Source organism: Phoca vitulina, unplaced genomic scaffold (genome assembly GCF_004348235.1).
Source record: "Phoca vitulina isolate PV1807 unplaced genomic scaffold, GSC_HSeal_1.0 scaffold71, whole genome shotgun sequence".
In the NCBI taxonomy this organism is placed as follows: Eukaryota; Metazoa; Chordata; class Mammalia; order Carnivora; family Phocidae; genus Phoca; species Phoca vitulina.
Window position 1 is genome coordinate 13,398,811 of NW_022589774.1, and position 22,051 is coordinate 13,420,861.

The following is a 22,051-nucleotide window of genomic DNA, read 5'->3' on the forward strand; positions in this document are numbered from 1 at the left end:
TTCTTATGCTCATGTCCTATGAAGAGGTAGTTTGAAGTCCATATTTGCACCTGACTCACCATAGTCTTATTTTTAAGACAAATACTTTGCATTAATTTGGCAGTATTAACATAACTCTTACTTTTAAAGGTATAGGAAGTTGTAGTTAGATCTAACACATAGCCAGGGACGTATTAACATTGCACCAGGTGTAAGTGTTGGATGGATGTATATTAAACTTTGTATTCTTTATTGTTCCTGTCCTCTTCTTTTTTTTTTTTTTTTAAGATTTTATTTATTTATTTGACAGAGAGAGACACAGTGAGAGAGGGAACACAAGCAGGGGGAGTGGGAGAAGGAGAAGCAGGCTTCCGGCAGAGCAGGGAGCCCGATGTGGGACTCGATCCCAGGACCCTGGGACCATGACCTGAGCCGAAGGCAGACGCTTAACGACTGAGCCACCCAGGCACCCTGTTCCTTTCCTCTTCTAACAGAAGTTACCTATTTGCAGAATGACTACAGTGACCATAAAAGTTCAGTTGGTGATAGTTTCCTTTGCACATATGTGAAATGAAAAACACACATCCCTGGCCACAAACCTGATTTTAAAACAGAATGAAATAGCTGGCAAAAAAAAATGTTTTAGCTAACTCACTGAGTTTCTGCTCCTTTTAAAAAGTGTTGGGGAAGGGGAGGGTATGTGCTATGGTGAGCGCTGTGAATTGTGTAAGACTGTTGAATCACAGACCTGTACCTCTGAAACAAATAATACATTATATGTTAAAAATATATATATATATAGTAGGAAGGGAAAAATGAAGGGGGGGAATCGGAGGGGGAGACAAACCATGAGAGACTATGGACTCTGAGAAACAAACTGAGGGTTTTAGAGGGGATGGGGGTGGGGGATGGGTTAGCCCGGTGATGGGTATTAAGGAGGGCACGTATTGAATGGAGCACTGGGTGTTATACGCAAACAATGAATCATGGAACACTACATCAAAAACTAATGATGTAATGTATGGTGACTAACATAGCATAATAAAATAAAATTTTAAAAAAAGTGTTGGGGAAAACACAAATCATATATGATAATGGCGGCTAGTCTCAGAATTCAGAACTATGGATACCGTAGTGTTTTTGTTTATCTATATTCTAAAGATTTATTTATTTATTTTAGAGAGAGAGAGTGCCAGCGTTGTGGGGGTGGTGGGCAGAGGCAGAGGAAGAGAGAAAATCTCAAGCGGACTCCCTGCTTGAGCGAAGAGCCCAACCCGGGGCTCGATCCCATGACCCCGAGATCATGACCTGAGCCAAAATCAAGAGTCGGAGGCTCAATGGACTGAGCCACCCAGGTGCCCCACCAGTGTTAGATATTTTTAATGTCTGAATTAAGAACATATACTAAGGATTCTTGTCTGGTTACTTAATGGACACTGAACTCTTTCTCTTTACTGAATTATCGTCATCAGCATTAGGGTTTTAAGGATAGTTGTAGGATGGCAGATGGATCTTCTTTAATATTCAGGAGAATGCAGAGCTTAATTCCAACATTTAAACTTTAAGAAAAAATAAATATACTTGGGAGAATTATGAGCTCATTCTATTGAAACCAATTTTTATAAGATTGTATTGCTTAATATCTTAAGGTACTCTTTTAAGGTTTTTTTTAAGAACCTCAAGCTTTTATTTTTCATCATGTCTCTCTCTGTGGGTAAATGATGTTTTATTGCAGGTAAACTCACAGCAAGATCTAGACCAAGTTCCTAATTTTTAAACAGGTGTGCCATTTGCAGGTCTAAGGCTGACCTCATCTCCCCACTTAGTGCTTTTCAAACATTAATATCCATATGAATCACCAGGGATTCTTGGTCAAAGTGCATATTCTGATTCAGTAGGTCTAGGAAAGGTCTCTCTCTTTCCTCCAGTCTTCTTCTCCCAAGCAGCAGCCTCGATCCTCTCACCTCTAGGAACACCAAGAGGATTTAGCCTCTTCAAAGGACATGACTCTCAAACACATAGGGTTAATAATTCCCTGAGAAAGGAGCTTAGAACTCAACCTTCCTATGGTACATGTTTGCCTGAGAGGCAGGGTGTTGGGTGTGTATGTACAAAAACATTATTATTTAATTTTTTGAGAATCTTCAGCAGCAGCAAAAGCAATGTGGAAATTACTTTGAGAATGTATTATCCCTCTCTGGTAGACATTCTTGAATAGCACAGTGATCAGATCTCTAGGGAGAGCATATTTATGAAAGAACATGGTCTCCAGAGGCAAAACACTACTCACCAGTGCCGTGTCCTTGAGCAAATTTTCTCTGTCTTCTTTTTTAATCATAGAGATGTTAGGAGAATTCAAGGAGTTGACTAAAGTGAAGTACTCACATGCCTGACCCACAGTACACACTCAATAAGTGTTACCTATTATGGCTAAAATTATTTCAGATCCCAACATCAGAAGACATTTATTTCTTAAATATAACCTCTGTGTGAGCTAAAGAATATTCTCTGGGGATAGTCTGTGCACTGGGATAATTTTCACTTTTTCATCTTGGAGACAAGAAATTTCCATGGTGAATGTGTTGAGCAAATCGCTGGATCCTTCTTTTTCAGCTTGGAAGAAAGAAATGGTGGAATGGCACTTCCGTTGTCTTTTCTGATACACTTGGGCACAGTTCACTCCTGTGTTCCTCTCACAGCAGTCCAGACTCTGTTTAACACTTGTCACCTGGGCATCTAATCAAGCATTTGTAAAACTGTGGCCTGTGTCTTACTCACTTTTTAGAAAATCGGTGCTTAGCCTTGAGTCTGGCCTAATAGTTAGATCTCAGAGAATTTTGGATTAATGAATAGAATGCACAAATGTGTGTAATTACACCTTTCTTCTTGGATATTGCTTTCTTTTTGCCTCACTAAAGAGAGAATTTTTTTTTAATGTTTTTTTATTGATTCATGAGAGTCAGAGAGAGAGAGAGAGAAGCAAAGGCAGAGGGAGAAGCAGGCTCCCCACTAGCAAGGAGCATGATGCGGGACTCGATCCCAGGACCCTGGGATCATGACCTGAGCCGAAGGCAGACACTTAACCATCTGAGCCACCCAGGCGCCCCACTAAAGAGAGAATTTTAAAAATAATTTTAGGGATGCCTGGGTGGCTTAGTCGGTTGAGCATCTGACTCTTGATTTTGGCTCAGGTTATGATCTCGGGGTCGTGAGATCGACCCCCTTGTCAGGCTCCATGCTGGGTGTGGAGCCTGCTTGGGATTCTCTCTCTCTCCCTTTGCCCCTTCCCCCACTCCCCTCTCTAATAATAATTTTATACTCCATCTTTTTTTTTTTTTAAGACTTTATTTATTTGTTGGAGAGAGAGAAAGAGAGCACAAGCAGGGGGAGTGGCAAGCAGAGGGAGAAGCAGGCTTCCCGCAGAGCAGGGAACCCAAAGCGGGGCTCGATCCCAGGACTCTGGGATCATGACCTGAGCCAAAGGCAGAGGATTAACTGACTGAGTCACCCAGGCGTCCCTATACTCCATCTTTTTTGTAAATTATAAACACTGCTGCTATTTCTATCCATAGCTATCTAGAATTTTCCTGGGTTTCAATGTACAGAAACTTTATAACACCTTTGGATTAATATAATCAATCTTTTCTTAGATTAATTATGGTGTTTCAAATATATATATATTTTTTATAAGTGGCGCTGCTGTTGGCCTATAGCCGCCTGTTACCCTTAAGTATATTTTTCTGAAGTCAGATATTTCCCTAGCATTAGCCCTTAAGTTAATGATGAACATGAGTTTGGGTTTACTAATATTTTTGGAATGTTTTGAGTATCCACCCAAGGTTTTAAAAATTCTATGTATAATGAAACTGTTTCCCAGTGGGATTTTTATGGGAGATAATTTCAAGATGAATAAAATGTTCCAGAACATGCCTGCCTCTGATCTCTTATCTTGTATTTTCTGTAAAGTTGAGAAATAGATTGTGTTAGGAGGGCACTACTGTTCTTTTTTCATTTCGAATGTCACGTAGTTTATTAAATGGACAAATGTTTTATGAGTACAGTTAGTCCTTTTTATCTTTATTTAAATGTCATAAGATTTTGTGTGTGTGTGTTATATGTATATATTTGTGTGTCTAGGTCTGATGAGTACAGTAAATACTGTCCTATGATATTTTGATAATATTAATCAGTCCTTGGGTGGATTTTTACCACATTTATTCAATAAGATTAACAGCTATATTGCAGTTGTATATTTGATTTCAATGCTTTTGAGACATAATAAAAGCAGGTTCCCATCAAAATGAAGAGTATGTTACCAGTACCCATAGGGACACAATCCACATGTTCCCTCTCTTTTTTTTTTTTAAAGACCTATCACTGATGGAGCCTCCTTATTTGTTTTTTTTTTATCATATATGTCTTATACTTGGGCTTCTTTGTCTTAAAATACTTTTTATATTTTAGTGTGTATATATATTTTAATGTATATAAGAACTATATATTAACATGTATACTTTAACATGTTAATGTTGTACCGAGTGAAGGGAAATCTTCATTCTAAAAACTTTTTAAAAACTGAGTGATATGCAAACTTCTTTTCATATGTTAAGTAAATTCTCTGCCAAAAATCATATACCACTTCTGTATTGAAAAGGTATGATTAATATCTCATGGAATTAAGTTTAAAAGTAGTTAAATGTTTCTTAAATTTCCTCAAAAAAGTATGCTCTTAAACTTTTTATGTCAAAGAGAATACCTCTGCTGCTCTAAAAATTTAAACATGTGAAAACATTTATCATTATATTATTTTAGTATATTTCCATATTTTAAAATTTTTCTTAAAAATTAAAAGTATATAATGTAGAGATTGAAATGACTAGTAAATGAAATGATTAATGAAACTTAGCCAAGGGATAGTCTGGGGATTTTTGTAAATGTTACTGACTCCTTAGAAGTATTCTTCCATTGCATCAATTCCTCCCGATGCATCAATATATTTTTTATGAACTATTTTAGATAAAATTCTAAACAAAATTATTTTAAGTTGATGTACAAGGTTAATCGAAATCTGCAGATGCAAAATGAAATAACAGCTTTGAACTTTTAACTTTGCAAAAGAAATGTTACAGAAATATATAATGCGTTATAAATGTCCATTATTAGCATCCTCATTGATAAATGCTGAGCATCTGCTGTTTATACCTCGTACTCACCCAGTGCCTTGAGAAATACAAAAGAAATAAACATAATACGTGTGGTAGATAACTTTATTGAGTGCCTGTCCCATACCCAAGAGGAAGCATGGCTTAGCTTGCTTATAAAGTTTCTTGTACAGAACTTATAAAGTTTCTGTACATTGAACCGCATGATTTTGGGTAAGTTACTTACTTTTTCTAGGCCTCAATTTCCTCAGTGGTTAAATGGGCGTAATAATTATACCTTCCTCATAGATTTTTTTTATGAGGATTAAATAAGATTATAAAGTGTTTAGAAAGGGGCTTGATGAATAGTATACACAATACATGTTAAATAAATAAACAAAAATGCGAAGGAGAGTTCTTAGAACTTAACATCATACTTCATTTATTCAGTTTAGTAACATGAGAAGATATGTGCTGTTTTTATTTTAATTTTACAGATACAAACATTTTTAAAAAGACATTAAATAATCTAAAATCACACAGCTGTTAGGTTTTATGGCTAGAACTTGAACTTATCTCACTCTGATGCATACTTGTACAGCGGCTTTGCCTTTGAGCTATTTGTGGTCTAGATGAAAAGATGAAATAGATATGAATAACTCTGGAAAACTAGCCCAAGAAGGTATGCACTCAGTAATTGTGTGTTTAGGCTATATGATGTTACTGTTGAAAAGTGTTGGCAGTAAGCTTCGCAGAAGACTTCACAGCTTGAATGGAGATTGAGATAGGTTTTATAACTAAGTAGAATTTTAATATTTATTATTAAATAATTCTGACATTTTAGTTTAGAAAAAAAATCATAAAAGGTTTTAAACATGGGACAGACATAGTATGTGTACTATACATTATTAGGGAATCTGGCCATTTTTTAATGGTTTATGCTAATGAATAAATGTGAGGTAGCAGGGATAATGCCTTGTTTGAGTACAGTGGTTCTAGACAGGGGTAGGGGGCCGGTTTTGCTGCACAGGGTACCCTGGGCCATAATATCTAGTGACATTCTTAATTGTCACAGTTAGGGGATCCTACTAGCATCTCGTGTGTAGAGGGCAGGGAGCATCGCAGAGCAATGATCTGACCCAAAATGTCAGTATCGTCAGGTTGAGAACTCCTTTTTTTTAATGAAAAATAAGAATTGTTCTTGTGTAGAGTAGAATGCGTATCTACAGCTAAATCCATAGAGCCAACATTAACCATATAAATTAATGTTTTATAATACTACATAAGAATTTTTGAAGAATTACTCTCTCTCCAACCTAAACAGATGCCAAGAAACATTCCTAGATGCTAAACTTTTAAAAACATTCCAAACATAGATAAACTGATAACAAAGGTATTTTTAGTTTCCTTCCAAAAAGGTATCCCAGAGATTTAAGTAGAAAGGCGATGCAAGGAGTAACAAACATTTCAGTTCTATTCCAGATTGACATTTTGCTTGCTTTGGGTTGTTTTGAATTGAACTTTCTCTGTTTTCTCATGAATATCAACATTCTTTACAGTAAGTTTTGTTTTGTTTTTTACTATATGCCTGATGGTAGCCTGCTTCATTAATGTACTGAGTCAGTTGTTAGTTCAAGCTCTACACAAGTCAAGCTGACATAAGTCAGTTGTGTATAGATGTTACTGGGCTTTCTTCCTGGCATCCAGTTGGCTGATGCTACATTCTGATAGTTTCTCGTCCCTTTGCAAAAGGAAACGTGTGACCCAAGAAAGCACTTTCATAGATCTGAGGCTGTGAGAAAAAGAAAAATGAAAAAAATAGGGAGAGTTCAAATTGGAGACTCTGCCTGATCAAGGGATTCAAAAATAGTGTTAATAAAACTGCTTTGTAATTTCCAGTGAGGGAAAGGTATTGTATGATGATCTGGGTTCCCAGATGATGCTGCTGCCCTGGTAAGGGCTTTGCTTCTCTCTCTCCAATGTATCCGGACTCACTGCTGAAGTTCTGTGTCACGAAACCACACTGAATTCACTAACTTTTCCAGCTTCTGCATTTCCAGCAATTTGCAGGGACTGCCCTTCAGCATCTAAAGCCGTCACAATTCCAACTCTGAGCCTGTTCTGGAGGAAGCAGGGGCTGCTCTCTACAAACAAGTCCCTTGACATTCTCCTCTGTTCCTTGGAATTATTAAGGGGGGCAAAATGGGATTCAAAGGTTTATTATTATATTTGCATTTAGAACTTGAAAATAAAGGTTAAATGCAAATGCACTTAGAAGAAATGACTGGCATTGACTTCTGTACAAATGAATGAGATGAGACAGAGCTCCAGGAAGGTTGAGACATACTAGGCAAGGGTAGAGAGAAGTTAGAGAGGGAAGATTGTTGGGCCTAAAATAAAGGTCACCCCTTCTGCAGTATTGCTCAGGTTTAGTCCATCATCCATTACTTCAATAATATTTATATGTTCCGGGGCGCCTGGGTGGTTCAGTTGGTTAAGCCACTGCCTTCGGCTCAGGTCATGATCCTGGAGTCCCGGGATCGAGTCCCGCATCGGGCTCCCTGCTCAGCAGGGAGTCTGCTTCTCCCTCCGACCTTTCCCCTTCTCATGCTCTCTCTCTCTATCTCATTCTCTCTCTCAAATAAATAAACAAAATCTTTAAAAAAAAAAATAATAATAATAATATTTATATGTTCCTATAATGTTTCAGACTTTATGCTAGACTCTTAAACATAGTAGTGAATAGGAAGGATGTGGTTCCTGCCATCATGGAGCTTATAGTTTACTAGAGGCAAAAATAGGTAAGAGTTATTAGTGTTGGTATATTTGAAAGAGCAAGGAATTTGGCTTCAGAAAGACTAGGCTAAAATCCGATCTCTGAATGACCTTGCTCAGCTTACTAAATGCCTCTGAGTCTCTGCTTCCTCACCTACATAACTGGGAGAATAATACCTAAATCAGCAAGTTGAAGCTTGATGTGGAATTATTTTTATTTTATGCATATGTATATAGATGTAGCCTCCAGGGTTTATAGTGATTTACAGTGGCCAATTTTACTTGATAAGAAAACAGAACAACTAGTTGACGACGGATGTATGAACTGGATAAGGGAAAAAAGAAGAGCTCATTCCACTCATCCTTTATGTGTACAGTATTTGGACTCTTGAAAATTCTTAGGACAAGGACACAACTTAATAATGTTTAGTTATCAGCTAAAATGTCAAAAAGAAAGCATAAGGATATGCACAAGTAAAAGAGAAGCCATGTTTTCTTACTCAGAATGGATGCTTCTGCCATCAGTGTGACTGTATGGAATGTTCAAAATGTATGGATTCCAGGGATGCCTCGTGGCCTGAATGTTGGCTCTTGAGGGTGATGCTGCTGTGCATGGTGGAGGAGGGTCACTGACTGGAAGGAGAACCTGGGGTCCAGTTGGGGGAGCTCTGCAGCCCTCTCTCACCACGCTTAGGCCTGCCCTCCCAGTCCTAGTCAGTGAAGGACAAAAGTGTGTTTCACAAAGACAATCGTGGTATTATGGTGGAGGCATTACAAAGAGTGGTTTGAATGTGGGGAAAATAAGCAACTATGAGATTATGTGAAGAGTCAGGTGAGAGGTATTGCTTAATTGAACTGGGGCGGTGATATTTTGAGTGGGCTTGAGGAAGCAGAAGTGATGACCACGTGAGGGATGGAATAGGTGAGGCAGATGGGACAGAGGAGCCGTGAAGAAAAGAGAACAATTCTTGTGTTTCCCGCTCTGACGGCTGGGAGTGATGGATCCATGAAGTAAATTAGGAAAGTTAGGAAAAATAACAAGTTTTTACTTTTAGGTTTTTGGTTTATTTTGCTTTATTTTTCTTTTGTCTTGCGGATAAGGAAAGAAAGATGGAAAGAAAATAAATTTGTTTTGTACATGTTGAGTTTGAGGTATTTTCAAGGCATTCAAGAACAGATTCAAAATCTCAAAGGAGAGAGGGGCTCAGAGATGTAGATGAGGGAGAATGTCCTATTTCTGTGACAACTAGAGCTAAGAGAGGATTAGAGGACTTCCAGAATTGACTCAGAATGGTTAAAAAAAAGATGGAAGCCTTTAAAAATGTATTACTCTGCAATAGGGTTTATATGGACATGTGATCAAGAATCTCGTATCTGTCGAGCTTATACCACCTGCTTCTTGCAACCTTGAGGGAGTGAGTGAATGCATCATGACTGCCATTTAAACCTTGAAGACGATCAGCTTTAAAGGATATGAGATTAATCAAACTACAGGATTCATGTGTGCCACATGATCTGAGAGGTACATACATATTGAGTGTGTTTTTTAAGACTCTGTAAATAACAGATAATTCCTTAACAAGTTGGTTTTGACCACATGAGCATTCATTTTTTTTTAAGGGGTTCACTTCATCTTGAAGGACTCTTTTGAAGGATTTGTAAGAGATATGACATGAAAGCCCACAAGTTAGTGTGAGCTGAGGGGAAGATGGTAGAGAAAGATATACTGAGGGAACATTTACAGAACTAGGTAGGAAATCACAAGTCATGATATATTTTATTTGCACAAAGGGTATTGCACTGAGAAAAAGCTCATTGAGTTCTATACTGAAGCTATGATACGGGCACGATGGTTGCCAGGAACTCGGGGAGTGGGAGGCGGGAACAGAGAGATGTCGGTCAAAGGATACAAACTTCCAGTTATAAGATGAATAAGTTCTGGGGATCTAATTACAACATGGTGATCATAGTTAACAATACTGTACTATATATTTGGAAGTTGCTAAGAAAGTAGATCTTCGATGTTTTCATCACAAAAAGAAATGGTATTTGTGTGAGATGATAGAGGTGTTAACTACCCCTACTGTGATCATTGCTTGGCAATATGTGTATCAGATTATCATGTTGTACACCTCATATCTCAATAAAGCTAAGATAAAAGTTACAATAGGGAGAATAACTGATTATGTAATAGAACAAGGTGGAGCACAATGGGTCAGAATTTTACAAGATGATGGGAATAGAAGCAGTAAGTCTAGACTACATTTTTAAAAAAGATTTATTTATTTATTTGAGAGAGAACAAGAACATAGCAGGAGGGGTAGAGGGAGAGAGACAATCTCAAGTAGACTCCCAACTGAGTACGGAGCCTGATGTGGGACTCGATCTCAGGATCCTGAAATCATGACCCGAGCCAAAACCAAGAGTCGGATGCTTATCTGACTGTACCACCCAGGTGCCCCAGTATAGACTACATTTATTTTTCTAAACTCTTTGCTGAGGATAGGAGCAATCTTGAGGAATTGGCAAAATTAATGAAATCTTGTTTATTTTGTTATTGATCAACATTTGTTTATAGGTTGAGAAGATGTGGCCAAGGCAAAGCAAATAATTACAGATTAAATTTGGGCTAGGGATGAATGAGAAATAGAAGAGGTAGAGAATAGTATGAAATTGAGAGAAGAGGGTATAGAGATGTTTTCTTCTAAGACTTGAAGGAAGAACTTAAGTATGAATAAATACATTTTCTAATTATAAATATTGCTTTATGGTTGTGATGTATGTGGAAGGGAAGTTGAATGAGTACATCTAATCCTCTTGTTTTGTTTTCCTGGTGAAGGATGAGTCTGAGTTGTGTCCTCGGATGAGGAGTAGTGGATAGGGTAGGTGACCTGAGAAATGCAGTAAATTTCTGGACAGTCATGTGAAGAGTGGAAATAAAAGGAATAGGGATTAGTATATGTTGGGTCAAGTTAATGACTCAGTGGTCATTGGACTATGCTGAAGTAACTAACAGCAGAGCATTCATTTCCCCTAAGTGCAACTTAGAAACCACAGATTAAATTAATTTTTAAAATGTCTGAAGGATTGAAAAGCCACTGGTCAACTGGGATGTTAAGGACCAATATCCCAGAGAAGTCATTGAAGTAGGCCCAGCATTCTGCAAACCATTTCCCCCCTCAATCCATTGCTGGATCTAGGTGATTTGGGGGATAACAGGGAGACAGGGATGTGGAAAGTAGCCAAGCAGTGAAGAGGCAGAGAATCCAACAGAGCTTTGGCAATCTCGAAGGACATGGGGACACAAAAGCTGCATTTCAGAACTAAGCCAGTTAGAATTTGAGGGGCAATATCTCTGAGAGAGGGGAAGCCCATAGAAGCTGAAAGACAGTGCCTTCACCATGTGCACTGGCCAAGTCTTAATCTGTGCAGGGCAACAGGCTGAGAAGCAAACATAAAATCCCCCGAAAACAAAGCAGAAGTATTGGCAGCCTCATGGTGCTAAGAGGGAAAAAAACTGGAGATCAGAACTGCCAAATGTAAGCCTACTACACAGTGGGAATGAACAAGAGGTAGGCTGAAACTTACAAAGATTTGAGTCAATCTCAGATTTGAGATTTTGGGTTAAATTGAGGCGATCCCTCCTATTCTCACTGCCTGCCAGAAGATAAGATGGGTCCTCTGTGGAAGTAGATCTAGCTGCCTCACAAATTTTCATAAAAAGTTCTGGCATTCAGCAGAGAATTGCCGGGTGTACCAAAAAACAAGATCAAGAAAAATAAATAGTTCTCCACATAATACTTAAAATAACTAAGATTAATATGCCTTCGGCTCAGGTCTTGATCCCAGGGTCCTGGGATCGAGCCCCACATCTGGCCCCCTGCTCAGCGGGGAGTCTGCTTCTCCCTCTCCCACTCCCCCTGCTTGTGTTCCTTCTCTCGCTGTGTCTCTTTCTGTCAAATAAATAAATACAATCTTTAAAAAAATAAAATTAAAAAAAAAACTAAACTGCTGTTGAAATTCGTACATTTATCATGAGGCTAACAATTCCTTTCCTGGCCAGCCACTTGGCCAGCGTAGTACAGGGAAAGTGAAAAGGCTGGCCATCACAAACCCTTTAAGTTTTTAAACCTTAAATGCTCAAAAACCTTTAAACTCAAAAAGCTTTAAGTTCTCCACATAATTAGCATGATCAGGAAATCATAAACATTTCAAAGGAGGGACGACATTTGAGGACAATTCAGAGGCATTTATTTCAACAAATTATTATTTAATTTTTGGTCTTACTATGGTATTCCTATTTTGGTGGTGATGGAAGCAGAATGCTTGAATATCAGCCTGTCACCTTATATAGATTGCCACCTAACACACCACACATACTTTATTCTTGGATTTATTTTCATGTGGCCACTTGAAAATGTCTTTAATGGCTGGAAAGAAACGGAAGTGAATTACTGGATTGTGCTTAATATAGTCTATGGCAGAATAACTCCATGACAGAAGGTCAGTAAGCCTATTGATTTCTCAATGCCAAAACGTTTCTACTTTTCTGTGGGTGTTATTTATATCATTGTTGTTTAGTCGATTTTAATAATATATACTTTAAACCATGTTTTTCAAACTTGTGTACATAAGAATCACCTGGTCAAGCTGTTAAAAATGTAGATTTCTAAGCCTGTGCTCTGACCGAAGATGCAAGGTGTTTGCATTTTTGACGCTCCAGATGATTCTGTGAAGATACTTTAGAGGACTGCATTTTGAGAAACCCACTTTAAGCTCACCATCAGCAGTAACAGCTCTTTGGAAAGTGATATTTTGACTGTGAATTTGGGAGAACTATTCCTTTGGGGATTTTTTAAATGCTGTTTATTACAAGAATTATAACAGGTTATAGGTCATCTTTATTTATAGTGGAGGGTTTAAGTTGTGGAGCAAAGTGGATATGAGAAAGCCAATGGAGGACATTTAAAATAGAACTTAGAGAGTATAGAAGCTGCCATCAGCCCCTATCATGAATCACATAATATTTTGCTCAGACAAAGCTGAAATGACAGATGGATCTTTTATTAATTTAGGTATGCACTCCTTAAACTACTAAAGTTTATGAGAGGTTTTACAACCCAGGAATTCTGAAGCTATTTCTGGTGCATGTAGTTTCATGTCATCTTTATGGGAGCAAAAAAAGATCTGTATCCCATACCCCCAACATTTTTGTTTGTCAAGATTTAGATAAAAGGATAAGAGGTAAGAATGTCTTTGCCCACACACTACTTCTTTGCTTTACCACCTATTTGGCTGGAATGAATCAAGGTGAAGCCGAATCAGTGACTCAACATCCAGTTACCCTATAGGCATTAATTCACAAAACCGTGAAATAAGTATACAGGAGAAAAAAACACCGAACATTTCTCTTCCTGCATTTGCCTTTTTCTAACCCCTCTCCCCCTTCTAAAGCACCGGGCTTGGTTTTGCCATCAAAATGGGCTGCTCTCCCTTTTCAAAGCTTCCCTGCAGCTTTCCCTTTCTGAAGCCAGTGAAGATTATAGATGATGTAAAGAAAGTGAGCTATGTGATTATCGTAATCCGATTTTAAACTCGTGTCCTAAAACTCCTGTTCATCCCGCAGCGGATGCTACATCCTGCCCCCGCTACGGATGGTTCTCGGCTTGCAGAGATCAGCCGTGACGCTGACTGCGGCATCAGCGCTCGCAGCTGGCCGTGCTTTTCCGCTGCCCAGCACCCTTTGACAACTTAACGTTGAGGTCTCTTGCTAATGAAGCAAGGGGAGAAGCTCACACAACTAGCACTCTTGACAAGAGCTGTAGAATATTGATTGCATTTAAAAGTGAAAAGCAGAATCCAAAGGGAATTGAACAGGATTCTAATTTGCTTTTAAAAAAGGTCTGTCTGATCAAGATATCCACTGATCTATTTGACAACATTGGTAATTGGGGATCTTATCTAAGGGGTGGGACCATAATCTGGGGCCTCATACTTGTTTTATGTTCATCCTTTTGCATGTGCTGATGCATGTACCCGTTTGCTGCCCATCATGACCCCCTGGAGCCATACTTCGGGCCCCTGGACCGACCCCTGGATAGATTCTAACTGCCACACAGCCTGCCGCCCCATTTCAGTGGTCATCGTCCCATTCCCTAACGGCAGTTAGGGTTACTATTCCAGGAGGAGGAATGAGTAAGGGACAGGGGGCTAGGTAGGGAGAGATAGGTAGGGGGCTAGGTGCTCAGGTTCACAGAAATCCCAAAAATCTGGAGGTGTGAGGAAACCAGAGATAAGGGAACAAACCTGCCCTAGGCATGTGGGGTGGGTATCTTTTTATGAAATCACCTGTGACCAGCAAGAATAACCAGACCCTAAAAAGGAAGTAAGCCATTGAAGGTGTTATGACTAGACCTTGCTCAATGGTGATATCATTAGAGATGTTAAAAGAATTTAAGTTCCCTGGTTAGCTTTCTATAAAAGACCAACCCTAACGGCCCTCAATGGCAACCCTGTAGGGACCCTTCTCACTCTTGAGAGCTTTTTCTGTATCTAACTTCTATCGCTTTACTCAAAAAAAAAAAAAAGGGCTGTCGGTCTATGTTTTAATACAGAAGTGTAGTGTTGGCGTCTTGTATTCTCTTTTCATCATCATTTTGTCAGAGTTAGAATTGGCTAAAGTATATGATCCAGATGGAGCACCCAGAATGGCTTAGAAGATGCTTATCTCCCTGACTGACTGACGCTGCTCGGTTTGCTGCATCCTTTTCCCACATGGCTTCTCCCAAGGAACTTAACTTTCTGTTCTCTCCTTGTTTGGCCCAAGAAAACCTCCCCCTCCTCTCCTCAGATTCAAATGAAGACCAAGCCTCAAAGGCAATTTTGCCGCCTACGATTTGACTTTATTTGTGGGTAATAATCTGAGCGATTGAGTTACTAGTCACCGGCATGGTGTATCTGCTTGCCTCCCCTTTACTCTTGCCTCTAAAATTAGGCTGTTAGCATCTGACTCACTTCCATCGTTCAGATCTGCAGTTTCGCGTTGGGCTGCTCGGAAAGCCAAACTGCTTCTTGACAGGTAGCTCCTGGCAGAGAGCAGGCACTCAAATATTTGTTGAATGAATGAGTGATGTTTACCGTTTGCAGGCCTCCTCCTCCCAGACACTTTTTGTTTTCTAGATTGGTTTTTTTGCTTGGTTTTGGATTTTCTCATGTTTGGGGGAAACAGCTAGAAAAGAGCATTAGCCCCATGAGAAAGCACCTGCCCTATGGGATGAAGAAGGGTTACATTTTTATACATTTAATGTGAAATCCCAACTGAATCTTTTCCTTTAAATCATGTGCTGACTTTTACTCAAAAGAGGAAAGATATTTTTCTTGATGATCTTCTACCACCTGCTGTTCTAAATATGTCATTTTATTTCTGACTTGACGTCTTGAGCTCTGGCGCCATGGCAGAAATATGGTTGAGGAAAAGGAACGTCTCCAGGCTGAGGAGGTGCGAAGAGTCACCTTGTAGCATGCCCTTCTCTTCTTTGGCCCATTTCCCCTTGCCTTGCTTCCTGCTCAGTCTTTTTGTTTTCTAGCTTGTCTTCCATGGTCCTAATGAAAGATAGAAGCGTTAAGTTAGAAATTGCAATATGTAAGTGTATCAGACCAACACACTGGATTCATTATACTCATGCAATATATGCCAATTATAGCTCTGTAAGAATAAACAATACATAAAATTCCAATAACTGCCTATTTCCTTTTCTCTAAAGCAGGATATCGAAAGTGTGAACAGAAGATGACCTACATCAGTATCAGCTAGAATATTTGTTTAAAAATGCAAATTCCTAGGCCCTTTGCAGATCTACTGATCATAGGTCTTAGGGGATGAGGGTCAAGGGTCTGCATTTTTAACCAGAGCTCTAGGCATTTATATCGTACTCTTTTGAGACTCAGCTGCCCTTGACCAATGACGCATTAAGTCCAAGTGAGAAAATTAAATAAAAGACAATTCCAAATGCATATACCTCGTGTGTAGACCTTTCCACTTTACAATAAAAACGCACACTTAAAATATGTGATCACCACATAGAACTATGAACAGTGCTTAAAAATTAAGTGAAGGGCATTGGTTAAATTGTTTGATGACCGTAACTATTGTTGAAAGACAAAGTAGATTTTTTAAAAAATGTTTCTTTGAAAAGCAAGCATTTGAGAACTATTATTTTTGCTTTTCCTTTGTTTTCAACGTTTATATGTTTCTGTGTGGACCTCTGCACCGCCTTCTCTCTCTCTCCCTCTCCCCTCCCACCACCGCTCATATTCCTAACTCTCTCACCCCCTCTCTCCCTGCCCCCTACCTTCCTCCCTCTATCCTTCCCCCCCTTCCCATAACTCTTAAGTCCAGCTCCTCTTTTGATAGCAAGGCCTACCTTATGATCTCGTCTTTAGCACTTAAAAGAATGATTGTTGCAGCCAGATCTTCCTCTGAGACTTACTAGCTGGATGATATTAGACATATTGCTTAACATCTCTCATTTCCTGTTGCCTCAACACTGAAACAGAGCACTTACCTTGTAGTGCCTTTGGGAGATTTGAACCAGACTAATGTGTGTAAAGCACTTAACAGAGATCCTAGCAGTCATTACTCAACTGTTGGTTTTTATGGTTATGAATTTCAATGATTGCATGGGAAAGGGTGTGTTAAAGAGAAAAGTTGAGTCCTTAAGTTAGGAGATTTTTAAGTATTGTGATAGTTGTTAGGTTCTGAAGAGATACAGATGAGTAAGACTTGATCCCTGCCCTCAAGTTGTTGAGTCTTGTAAGGAAAAGACAGATAAATGTATAATTACATCCATAAAATACAGTGTGTGCAATGTTGTAAGATGGTGAAGGACTCAATGGAACCACTAAGGAGGGAGTGATGAGTGTTTCCACTGCTTAGTGTCAGTTACCTTGTTGCTATGTGAATATATAATGGGAAGAAACTTAAATAGCCCCTTTATTTGCCATTGTTTCTTTCTATTTAAAATGGCACCCACATCATGCCCTGACTCCAGCAGGCCTTTATGTACAAGAGAAAAAGCTGTCACTTCCTTGAGACACCCACTTCCATCTGATTGAATGCTGCTATAATAAATACGGAAATATATGTTGATCACTAATACAAATGCCAGCCCGCTAAGGGTTGTTCAGTGTACAACCTGTACAGCTGTGCCAGGCAACCCTATAACTACAAACAATATTTATCTCACACCAACTTTAATTATTTTGCTTGGCAAATAAAGTAATTAGGATAATTTTTGTACTGTAGACAAGCACCATCATCCTGAACCCATGATCTCGTCACCATCATTGTCCTGGGGTGAAGGTTATACTGTAGTTAGCTGGGTGAGATTGTTCTCATCATTTAGTAGTTCCCCTGAGGTGTTGCTGAACATGTTCTTTAAGTGAATAGAGGAATTCTGAGTAAATCATCTCATAAAAGATTCCTTCTCACGGGGCTGTTACGAAGGGCGGGGACATAATACATAAGAAGTATCTAACCTGTAATGTTCTTCCGTTATAGCGTATGTTGTCTCGGACATTTTAAATATGCTACTGCAGATTCATTAAAAATAATCTGACAACACATATTAATAAAACCAAATTAGGGGGCGCCTGGGTGGCTCAGTTGGTTAAGCGACTGCCTTCGGCTCAAGTCATGATCCTGGAGTCCCGGGATCGAGTCCCACATCGGGCTTCCTGCCCAGCAGGGGGTCTGCTTCTCCCTCTGACCCTCCCCCCTCTCATGTGCTCTCTCTCATTCTCTCTCTCTCAAATAAATAAATAAAATCTTTAAAAAAATAAAAAAAATAAAACCAAATTAGGAATTATGGATCATATTTTTTCATCCTCCTCACTTGTGTTTACTGTCTACAGTTGACACTCCAGATCCGTACGTGGAACTTTTCATCTCCTCCACCCCTGACAGCAGGAAGAGAACAAGACACTTCAATAATGACATAAACCCTGTGTGGAATGAGACCTTCGAGTTTATTTTGGATCCTAACCAGGAAAATGTTTTGGAGGTCAGTGAATCATTTGCGGACCGTTAGATGGTCCTCATTCATGTTGAAGTTGGTGTTTGAGCTTGTCCCTTTCATGCTGTCTTTCTCCTTGGGCAGGTGTAGCTGGGGTCCAGCTGTGCAGCCTGGAACACTGGGCTCTAAGTGGTGTACATCAAGTGATGTGAGTGCCCAGTGGTAACGCAAGAGTTAGGTAGCACTGGGAAGAATCTTTTATCCTCCTCCTGTGCTTTGGAGAAAACATATTTTCTAATATAAAGAGGAGGGTCCAAGTACAACAGAATAACAATATCGTCAATGGATTCCTACTTTAAAATAAGTGAACTTTGTTAACGTAAAGTTTCTAACTGAAAATAATTAACCTGAAAATAAGTTAAAATAGATCTTTCCCAAAATGGTTACATGGATTTTCTACATTAATTTATTTCTCATACTCCAAAATAGCATTTCCCGTGGGGGCGGGGGGTAAGGTTCCATTTTTGAAAACATGATAATGATTAAGTCAATCAGGAAAGTGAAAAAGTTAATGACTGTCTTAGTAGCAAATGTGTCAGAAAGAAAAGACAAAGAATTATAACCAGTTGAATATTGAGGGCCTCAAATGACTTAAATATCATTTGAGACCTTTGATTTTTTAAGTGTGGTGGAAATTTTCGATATAATATCCAAAGATCCAAGAGAAATTGTATTCCTGTGTTCTACTTTTTAATCTCTACAGGTCACATTAATGGATGCCAATTATGTCATGGATGAAACTCTAGGGACAGCAACATTCCCCATATCCTCTATGAAAGTAGGAGAGAAGAAAGAGGTTCCTTTTATTTTCAACCAAGTAAGTGACACAACAGGATTATTTTTCAACCTTATGTCAGATAAAAATCTATTTATTCTGGAATCTATTTTATTTGTTTGTTGGAATGTTTCTTTTTTAAAGAGAAAATTTTGTGTCCCTTTTACTTCTTGTCCAAAGCTTTTTATTGTTCTGATATTTATAAGCTTTGATTGAAGTATTACACTAAATAATACAGAGACATTTATCTCTGTTGTTGCTCTAAGTGAGCCAATGGCTTTGAGCCCCCCACCCCCGACCCCACAGGAGGTCTAACAAAACTTTTGAGAAGATAAAGGAAGATGTAAAATCTGAGAGGAATGGCAGAGAGAAAGAGAGAAAGAGAACTCAAAAAGAAAACTGTTGGGGGGCCAGTCATTTAAGCGTCTGACTCTTGATTTCGGGGCCCAGGTCATGATCTCAGGGTCATGGGATCGAGACCTGCATCAGGCTTCTCACCCAGCAGAGAGTCGGCTTGGGATTCCCTCTCTCCCACTCCCTCTACCTCTCCCCCTCATTCACGTGTGCGCGTGCATGTTCTCTCTCTCAAATAAAAAAAAAAATCTTTTTTTTTTTAAAAGAAAACTGTCGGAACATCCAAACTGTTCCAAAATTACATGTTTAGCAATAAATTAAGCCTCTGTGGAGGGATATTTCTGTCTCAGATAATCCTCAAATAATTAGGGCTGCAGCAATGAAAAGTCAGCGGGAATAGTCTTGGGTTTTGTTTTTTTTTACACTTCTAGGTATGCTGCATTTCTGAAATGTCAATAATTTAGGAATCACAAAGCCCTAGAAAGATTACTAATACAGAGTAAACATTGGATTTTGAATTTTATAAGAAACTAATTTAGAAGTTTACAGTGAGAAATGTAAACAACTGATGGACCAGTATCCAGAAGGCTGGTTAATGTATTAATTTCTTGTTGGAAGAGGCTCTGTGTTTTTGCTTGTCCTTGGAATGACTTCAAATTGGCTGTCTTCCCCCAAACCTGCCTGTTCCTTAACTCTCACCTCCTTTCTGTTACTATCCCAAGTGACCTCCTCCTTCTCTGAAGCCCTAAGATAATTATCTACGGTATTCACTGGGACTGAGGCATTTAAATTGTTTGATTTCTTATCTTCCTCCCTCTCCCCATAAACTAAAATCCTATAGATCAGGAATACTGGTTATGCATGCCTAATTACAGAGCTAATACATAGTTTATATTTACTGGATGAATGTATACCTATTTAGAAACCAACTTAAGCCCGAAGGTCTACCTGACCGGTTCATGCGAGCGGGGCAGCCCAGGTGCCTTGAGGACAGTCTAGTCCCACGTGCCCTGCTGACTCCTTCAGCTGCTCCAGGAAGCATGTCTTCTGTATGTCTTACTCCAGTGCCAAGAGATACACTGCCCACGGTTCTGTTGACTTTTTTTTTAAAGTTCTTGCATTCATCCCTCTTGTAAATGTTTATTGAAGTACACTGTGTACCAGCCACTGTGCTTTGTGCAAAGAATATAAAGAAGAATAAGACACAGTAGGCTCTTCCCTCAGTTACCTCCATGTGGGGTAGAGGTGAGGTAGGGGTTGGGTTAGGAAATGGGCAGAGGAGATAGAAACATGTGAGAAATGAAACCACCGTACGGTGAGATAAGCATCAATCAGGAATGTGTGGTAGGAAGGCAGAATAAAGACAGACTGTTGTCAGGGGAAGCCAGCGACCGCTGCATACAAGTAGGTGATTTTGAATAGGTTCAAGAGTGAACATAGTGGTTAATGCCTTGGCATTTGAAGCTAGGTTATTTGGTGTTTAAATGTCAGCTCTGCCCCTTACTGTCTGTTTCATCCTGGTGAAATCACTTAGCTCTTCCGGGCCTTGATTTACTCATCTGTAAAATGGAGATAATATCTCATAAGAGAGTTTATGATAACTCATTTATGATTAAATGACTTAATTTTACTTATATATAATATAGCCATATAATAACATATACTGTAATTATATTACATATACATATATTTTAAATACATTTAGATGTAATTATTTGATTATACTTTTTATAGTATATTACATAAGATATAAATTATATGTTACTTAGTTTATATATTTATTAAGTATAAAATTTATTACATATGAAATGTATAGGGTGGGCACCTGGGTGGCTTAGTCGGTTAAGCGCCTGCCTTCATTTCAGGTCATGATCCCGGGGTCCTGGGATTGAGCCCTGCATTGGGCTCCCTGCTTAGTGGGGCGTCTGCTTCTCCCTCTGCTTCTGCCTCTGCTCGCGCTCTCCCTCTCTTTCTCTCTCTCAAATAAATATATAAAATCTTTAAAAAAAAAGAAATATATAATAATGCTTAGTTATAGAAATACATATCAATACTGTATGCACAGTCAGTCGCTGCTCAGAGTCTGCTAAGGTTTCTCTCTCCCTTTCCCTCTGCCCCTCCCCACTCTGTCTCTCTAAAATAAATAAATAAATCTTAAAAAAATACTGTATGCACATGAATATATCCATACATAATTATACTTTTATATGGTTTATTACATAAGATATAATGTGTTGCTTAGTTTATGTATTTATTAAGTATAGAATTTATTATACATTAAATATATAATGATGCTTGGTTATAGAATATATATCACTAATGTATGCACATGGATGTACCCGTACATATATATAGTGCTTAGAACATATTAAGCACTTTATAAATGCAAAGGCATGGAGTCTTGAAAGAAGAAAGCAAGTCGGGGCCTGGCAAGTTACAAGGCCCTGCAGAGGGGCGCCTGGGTGGCTCAGTCGTTAAGCATCTGCCTTCGGCTCAGATCATGATTCCAGGGTCCTGGGATCGAGCCCCGCATCGGGCTCTCTGCTCGGCGGGAGGCCTGCTTCTCCCTCTCCCACTTCCCCTTCTTGTGTTCCCTCTCTCACTGTCTCTCTGTCAAATAAATAAATAAAGTCTTTAAAAAAAAAAAACAAGGCCCTGCAGACACATGTTGATGCATGGTGGGTAAAGTTTAGAGATGGTCAAAGGCTAATATCCCACAACCTTCCTAAGGCGTGTCTCTAGGACTGGGTTCTCAATAAATGTTTATTGAGAGCTTTGTAAGCATGGATTGGCCTTTCCACAGTATGTTTTCCCCCATCTTCAGTCTGATTATGGGAGAAGATATTGGAGGGAAACATGCATTTCCTCTCCTCCTGTCATTTCCTATGGTTAGCTGTGTAACCTCCGGGCTCTAAAAAAGACCTTCTACATTCCTGAATTTAAAGTAGCTTACA

General features: G+C 39.0%; 1 protein-coding gene across 3 annotated transcripts in view; it reads left to right on the top strand.

Moving 5' to 3' along the window:
- The window catches only part of PLA2G4A (phospholipase A2 group IVA), a 152,127-nt gene that overhangs the window by 48,645 nt on the left and 81,431 nt on the right, over nucleotides 1–22,051 (top strand). For all 3 annotated transcript variants that reach the window (XM_032393091.1, XM_032393092.1, XM_032393093.1), the window contains 2 exons: nucleotides 17,808–17,956; nucleotides 18,672–18,785. In XM_032393091.1, the coding sequence (XP_032248982.1) occupies nucleotides 17,808–17,956; nucleotides 18,672–18,785 (263 nt within the window). The remainder of the gene's footprint in view (nucleotides 1–17,807; nucleotides 17,957–18,671; nucleotides 18,786–22,051) is intronic.